This window comes from Arachis ipaensis, chromosome B07 (assembly GCF_000816755.2).
Source record: "Arachis ipaensis cultivar K30076 chromosome B07, Araip1.1, whole genome shotgun sequence".
NCBI classification, from domain to species: Eukaryota; Viridiplantae; Streptophyta; class Magnoliopsida; order Fabales; family Fabaceae; genus Arachis; species Arachis ipaensis.
The window spans coordinates 115,865,314-115,873,413 of record NC_029791.2 but is presented as its reverse complement, the minus strand read 5'-3'; the positions used below and the strand labels follow the sequence as shown (position 1 = coordinate 115,873,413).

The 8,100-nt window shown below is 32.1% G+C and overlaps 1 protein-coding gene across 1 annotated transcript in view; it reads right to left on the bottom strand.

Moving 5' to 3' along the window:
- Window positions 1-953, bottom strand: part of LOC110265133 (TMV resistance protein N-like) — a 2,880-nt gene extending 1,927 nt beyond the window's left edge. Inside the window, exon 1 of the mRNA XM_021107943.1 lies at window positions 447-953. Coding sequence (XP_020963602.1) covers window positions 447-946 — 500 coding nt within the window. The 5' untranslated portion in view covers window positions 947-953. The remainder of the gene's footprint in view (window positions 1-446) is intronic.

The window sequence follows — 8,100 nt, the reverse complement described above, 5'->3', positions numbered from 1 at the left end:
TTTTTAAATTAAAAAAATTATTTTTTATTTTTTTTTTTCAAGTTAGAAGTGAGACTCAAACTCACAACCTTTAGATGAGTATAGAAAGACTCTCATTTAAACTGTAGTTCGTTAACACTAACATTTTTTATTTACAAAAATTTATTTGATCCATTTAATTAACCAAAACAAACATTATTAATAGGATAATAAATTAACCAAAATTTAACGAATAATACTACGAAAATAATAACCTAGAATCACTTTATTTAATTTAAGATTTATAATTCATAATTATTACATCTAATATTACTTATTTTATCAGTAATTAATAATTAATATACCTAAGAAAATTTTAGACTAATTTTGATAGTCTTCCATACATTTTTGATAAATTAACAAGAAGCAAAGCCATTGGTAGTTGACCAGTTGGTTTCAGGTGAAAGGTAGGAGCAAATTAAACTTACTTTTTGTCGCAATTTAATGCAATGAGTTCGCATACTCTAAACAAAGCAGACCGCCATGTTTTGATCTTCTCCGATTCTTCTCCCAATCCCAATCTCTCTTTATGTTGAGTGATGGCTTTGCCATATGCCCTATCTTCCTTCTGCCAACGTACATCTGCAGCTATCACGCCGTCATAGAAAAGTCCCACAACCTGCATCGTTTTTTTGTCATAACACTCCATGATCTTGGCAACTTCATCGAGGCACCTTGTGGAAAATGGAAAGTCTTTACACAGCACAACCACTGATATTCTGGATCTTACGATTTTCTCGAGAAGATCCGGCTTGGTTTCTTCCTCTTCGGTCGTCGATTCTTCCTCGTCGTCGTCTTTGAAGATTTTGATATCTACGCCGTCCAAAGCTTTATAGAGATGATCAATGAACGCGCGGTGGACTCCGCGTCGAAAGCTCAGAAAAACATCATACGTGTAGTCAAAGGATGCTACGCCATGATTTGCCATTACTATACACAACAACAACAACCGTAATATTAATGATTTAGTATGTGTTTGAATTGATGTTTGTTAAACTGAAATTGGAATGAATTTGATTTTGTAGAATTGATTTTGAGTAGAAATGAGTTATTACACCATGATTTTGGTTCAGAAAATTTTCACATGTAATGATGTAAGAGAGATTTTCGTAAACTGATGAAGTCGCAGTCTAAGAAGAAGGGGAAAAGGTGTTCCTCCGATCCATCAAAGTTTTCAAGGACTTTCGTTTATGAAAAAGTACAGGAACATAATAAAAATATTAAATAAGGTGCATAATAAATATATCGGATGTTCAATAAGTATACAGATAATTATGTTGATTATTTTTAATTGAATGATTATTTTTTTTTATTCGATTTATTCATATACAGTTAACCATGGTTGGAGCTTGGATGTTTAATTTACGAGGGGTATAGATGGTTGAGTTAAGCCTCAATGTAGTCCTTGAAGTTGCACTCGAGCCTCATAGTAGTCCTGAACTTAAAAGTTACACATATTCATCCCTGAAGTTGCACTCTGGGATTCAAACTTGTCCTTCCGGCAATTTCTGCCCTCTTGGCGCTACCGAAAAGCTGAGTTGGCAGGCTTCGTGACACGTGGGCATTACAACGGCTAGCTGATGTGGCAGAGTAAACTGTTCGGAATCAATTTGGTCCCTCAAATCAAGTTAAAGCCCTAATTCCCAATTTTGAAGCCCACAGCGCTCTGTCTTCTCTTCTCTTTAGTTCTCTGTTCTTGTCTTCTCCATCTTTAAAACTCGACTGTTATGGCAAGCGCGAACAATGCAGCTGGGAGCTCGAACAACCCACAATCATTTGAAAGCATCATGAGGAGAATGAATAGAAATAGAGAATTGCGTTTGCCAGAATGGTGTGGCTGCAGGTCGAGACCAGTGCTGCGGTGGTCAGGGACGGATTCTAATCCAAGGAATCCGTTCTTGGGTTGCCCAAACTACAATGTAAGTATTATTGTTGTTGATTGCTGTATTTATGGCTATAAAATTTGCTGATTGAATTTTCTTGGCTATGCAGACTGTGGGTAAGAAATAGTGTGGATTGTTTTTGTGGGTTGATAAAGTTTTGGAAGAAGATATCATAGCATGTGATGGTAGAACAAGGCATTCAGTTGACAATGAAGAATGGAAGATGAAGATTGCTTGAAAATTTGGTAGATTAGAGGCTGAAATTAGGGTTCTAAAAATTGGGGGAGGGGGATTTTGATGTTTGTGTTCATGCTGCTGATTGTAGTTGGTGTTCTTATATTAAAGTTGGATAGACAACAGCAATGCTAAGTTTCCTTTATGCTAAGAAAGATGGAGAAAAAGAGTAGTACAGTGAGAAGAGGGTGAAATGTGTCTGATACATTGAGAATATATGGTATTTATAGAGTCATACCAGTAGGGGTGGCAAGTGGGGAAGCCCGCCCCGCCCCGCCTAGTGAGGCGGTCCCAAAATCTCAGCCCGTCCCGTCTAATAGCGGGCTGGCGGTTTTACTTTTAACTATTAAATAATATATATAAAGGCATAAAAAAATCTCTTCTGTTTTTTACTTTTAACTATTATAATTTCTAAAAGTATAAATAAATTATAATTTTTATATTCACAAATATTAAAGTCTTTGTAATTATAAATATTGTTTTCGAAGCAAAATAAACATAATCCAAAACATAAATATAAATATTTTATCTAAAACAAAATAAACATAATCCAAAACACTCAATTTTCATCTTCATTCTCTTGTAAGTTGGGTTGGAGGAAGTTGGGTTTTGGCAAAAAAAATTGTAAAAATACCCCTTGCTAAAAAAATACTAAGCCCGGCAGGGAAGCCCGCCCCGCGCCGCCAAAACCCGCGGTTTAAGCGGTGCAAGTTAGGCGGGCTTTTGCTATTTGGCGGTCCCAATTTTTCAGCCCAGCCCCGCCTTTTTTGGCGGGTTACGCGGGCCGGCCTAGCGGGTTTAGGCCCGTTTGCCACCCCTACATACCAGTGAGATAGTGAAGAATTCTCGACACCAGTGTTGTCGTTGTGGTTGGTGCATGAATTGGCTTACTCTATTCACAGAGAAGGCAATTTCTGGGTGAGTAAGGGTGGCATACTGTAATCCACCAACTAACGGCCTATATAAGATGGCATCTTCAAAGAATTCTGAACATTGTTGTGTCAATTTTGTAGTGTGTAACATAGGAGTAGGGATAGAATTTGAATTATGCATGGTAGCACGTTGTAATAGATCACTAACATACTTGGATTGTGAGATATGTAAATCACCAGAAGGAAGAAAATTGAACTCTAAACCAAGGAAGTAATGTAATACTCCAAGATCTTTTAAGGAAAACAAAGAGTTCAGTTGAGAAATTAAAAATTCAATATGATCATTGTTGTTTCCAGCAATAAAATATCATCCACATAAGCAAGAATATATATAGTAGATGATTTATCAGTTTTAACAGATAATGATGGATAAGATTTGGTGTTGTGAAAGCCAAATTTGTGAAGAGTGTGATTGAGAGTTTGGAACCAAGCACATGGCGCATGTTTAAGGCCATAAATAGCCTTATCTAATTTGCAAACAAGCGTAGAATCAAAAGAAAATAACAGTGTGAGAATTAGAAGGAGGAGTAGGGGAGCATGATGGAAGGGGAAGAGGAGGTGGAGTATGATGCAAAGGAGAAGAACTGATTAAAGAAAAATCACTATCAGAAGTGAGTGAAAGAGTAGGAGAAATTATAATTGGAGGTTGAGAGAGAGGTGAAGAAGACGGTGGATGTGAACCTGAAACAGAAGGAGAGCTTAAACCAACATCATGTTTTATAAAAGGGTAAAGTACTAAATTGGTCCCCTAGGTTTGGGCATAATTCTGTTTTGGTCCTTAAGGTTTAAAGTGTTCTATTTGAATCCAAAAAAGTTTCATTTAGCATCAATTTAGTCCCACAGTGAGGTCAAAATTAAATAATTAACAAAATGTCCTATATAACAACAGTTCAAGAACAAAATTGATAATCTGAAAAACAAGTACAAGCTCTAGTGGCACAAAATCAACCATTGATGCATCAATACATTTATTTATCATTTTCTTTAGTTTTATAGAAAATATTTTATTTATATTATAAAAAAAATAATAAATAAATGTATTGATGTATCAATGGTTGATTTTATGCCTCTGGAGCTTGTACTTGTTCTCCAAATTATCGATTTTGTTCTTGTACTGTTGTTATGTAGGACATTTTGTTAATTATTTAATTTTGACCTCACTGTGGGACTAAATTGATGCTAAATGAAACTTTTTTGGATTCAAATAGAGCACTTTAAACCTTAAGGACCAAAACAAAATTACGCTCAAACCTAAGAGACCAATTTAGTACTTTACCCTTTATAAAATTATCATCAAACATAGAAGAATAAGGAAAGATATGATCATCAAAAATAACATTGCGTGCAATAAAAATCTTACCATTAGAATCTAAACATTTGAAACCTTTAGATTGTGGAGCATAACCCAAGAACAAGCACTTGTCAGATTTAAGTTCCAATTTAGATTTGTTGTAGGGTCTTAAGTGAGGAAAACAACTACAACCAAAGACTTTTAACATTAAGTAATCAGGTTTGATATTGTGAAGAAGCTCATAAGGTGATTTCATCTTTAAATTAACAAAAATTAATTGCAAGGAAGCATTATATGTAGTTAAGGAATCAGAAAAGAAAAGGGAATGCATTTTTCCTAAATAGCAAGGCTCACAAAATAAGGGAACAAAATCAGCTTTATTTAAGCATGGCAAATTACATTGTTTGATTACATCTTGAACAATCTGAATTTATGGATGTCCTAAACGTCTATGCCAAATTTCAAGACCATCTTTACTTGTAGCAAGAAAAACATTAGCAGAATTTGAATCTCAAATGAGTAGAGGCCATGTCTAAGAGTTCCTCTAAGTAGCACTTCTGTCACCTGAGATTTTATACGGCAATGGAATGCATGAAACTGAAAAAATAAATTATTGTCAAGGCAGAATTTAGACACACTCAAAAGATTCTTTGCAATATCAAGAGCATGAAGAAGATTTTTAAGAATGAAATTAGTATTAGTGATAGGATTATGTAGATAAGAATAACCATGTTTGAGAATGGGAATACCTGACCCATTAGCAACATAGAGCTGATCAAGAGCAGTGTAATCTGAGGCTATGATCTTCAAGGTTCTGGCCTTTGATGACAAAGAGAGCATGTTATTGCCAAGTTATAAAGTTCTTGTCATCAAGTTTATACATGATTGGAGCCAGAAAATTCTTGGAATTGGTAGAGGAAAGCATGATAGTCATAAATTATCAAGAAGGCTCTTGATACCATGTGAACTTGGTTGTAGAAGTGCTGCAGAATCATGAACTGAGCTTAGCAATACTCAGTTTCCTTTATGCTAAGAAAGACAAAGAAAAAGAGTAGTACAGAAAGAAGAGAGTGAAATGTGTTTTATCTGAGTGTTGAAATTGTGATTATTCTGTACATCTGATACATTGGGAATATATGATATTTATAGAGTTATACTAGTGAGAATAAGCAAGCTACACTATTAATACAACTTAACCTTTTTTCTTACAGATATTCTTCAATAATTTGAATAAATATTTTGAAGATTTATAAAAAAATTTAGAACAAAATTTCATCTTAAAATTTTTTTTTTCTTCAAAAATATTTGATCATTCACAATAATTTTTTTAAAAAATATACTTTACATAAAATTGTCAAATTTTAAAGATGAAAAGTTTTATTTTTCTAATGATATTAGTTATTTTCTTTGTAAGAGTATACTATACATGAGTTCTAAACCTTTCTCAAATTATCTCAATCTGGAGGTAGCTCTTTCTTTCTCATTTTAGATAAATAAACGTCACTCTCTCTTTCTACGTGATCTCGGCCTCTCTCTTTTTTCACTTAGTTCATCTATAAATTCTTGTTTGCATTGATTGGTTATGTAGAGGGGTAAGATAAGGTGAATTTTTTTATGTAGAAGAAGTTGTCTTTCTATATGTATAGAAATGTGATGTATTCTATAACTGTATGACATATGTTCTATTAGAGGGATAGAATCTGTTTTTGCTAAATTTACGTTAAAGACGGTTAATGTTTTTTTGACGGTTTATTCTCTCTATATTAATTTATGAGATTTTTGCTTCTTTAAAATTTAATGAGTAGATTACTCATGAATTAAAGTTAAAACTTAAAAGACAAAAAAAATTATTTTTAAGAGGTAAAAATCCCATAAATCAATATTAAAAAAATAAAGTAATAAACCGTAAAAAAAAAACATTAGTAGTCTTTAACGTAAATTCATTTGTTTGTCCAATAAATTAATTAGAGAAAAAGATAAATAGGTTCATGAATTTTTGTTCTGTGGATATTTTCGTCCTTAAGTATTGAAAAATATTTTAAATCTCTGACCTTTACAAAATTTGGACAGATCAGTCCCTCTATTCAAATACCTCCATCAACTCAACGGAAAAAGTTGACGTGGCTCCCGTAATACTTACCACGCATACCCGTGGGTCACGCCTACGCGTCGCCGAGCAAACTTCTCTCTCACGCGTACGCGTGGGTCATGTGTACACGTCGCCATGAATTCAACAAATCCCCATTTTTTCATAAATTCTCCACTTTGCATGCTTTTTTTCTATTTCTTTCAAGTCATTCTTGCCTTCAAAACTTTAAATCACTCAAACAAACATATCAAGGCATCTAATGGGAGAAAAGTAAGAATGATACCGCTTCTACATGATTTAAAAAAAGTTACAATGATAAAACTGCTCTCAAAGTTAAAAGTCACTGTTAGTAACATTTTTCGTCGATTTTTTTTCTTTTTTTATTTATTTTTTGCATCATCATAGCCTTGCATTGTACATCAAAATGTTAATTTAGTATTCTTTTACATCATATTCTTATTTCAGTATTCTCAATAATTTTATTCTTAATATTATTACCTATGATTAATTTTTTATTTAATTTGTCTTTTTTAATGAGATGATAATTTATATTATAAAAAAATTACACTAAAATATAGTACACGAGAATTACAATTATAAAAGAGAGTACTAGAAATAATAAAAATTAAATATTTATCTTCACAATGATGAAAATAAATCTAAAAGTTTTTTATGATATTTTTATATAGATATTTTTAGTATTTTTAGTATTCTTTTTTAGTACGCTATAATTTTATAAAGAATGAAGTACAAAATTGGGAAATAGAAAATAAATTTCAATCTAATATGAAAATATAAACGCAAAATCTATCATTTTTAACTTCGACTAAATTTGAGTTAAAGAACAGAATCACGTTTACGTTGAGAAGAAGAAAAAATAGCCAAACTAAAAAGTGAAACTTAAAAAAACTAAACCTATTTTTGATGCTTCAAACGCTAAGCCAAACACACCCTAAATTGCTAAATTTAATTTACTTTTCTTCCATTAGATGTCTTGATATATTTGTTTGAGTGATTTAAAGTTTTGAAGGCAAGAATGGCTTGAAAAAAAATGGAAAAAAAACATGCAAAGTAGAAAATTCATGAAGAATTAGGGATTTGTTAAATTCATGGCGACGCGTACGCGTGAGAGGGAAGTTTGCTAGGCAACGGGTGCGCGTGATCCGTCCAAATTTTGTGAAGGTCAGGACTTAAAAGTATTTTTCAATGGTTAGGAATAAAAATGTCTACGGGGCAAAAGGTCATAGACCTATTTATCCTTTTCTCAATTAATTATAAGCCCACAATTATGCTAACATAATTACTACTAATAGTATATATGTTAGGCAACTACTCACATGAAGATATCAAAAACATCTTTTCATGATGATTCTTATTTAAAAAGTGTAATTTATTTGTTTAGCAACACTTTAAATAAAAATAACATTTTTATTTTAAATAAAAATCAAACCCTACAATTTATCATCCAATGGTCAAAATGATGTATCTTCACATAATGACAATTGTAAGACCTAAAACTAAAAAAAAAAAGCCTTATTCTAAATTGATTTCAATTTATTTATTCATTAAAGACTTTAATTTTAGAAATTATTTAATTAAAGCTAATTAAATCAAGTTTTGATAATTAAATTAGAATTTTCTTTAATTTTATTA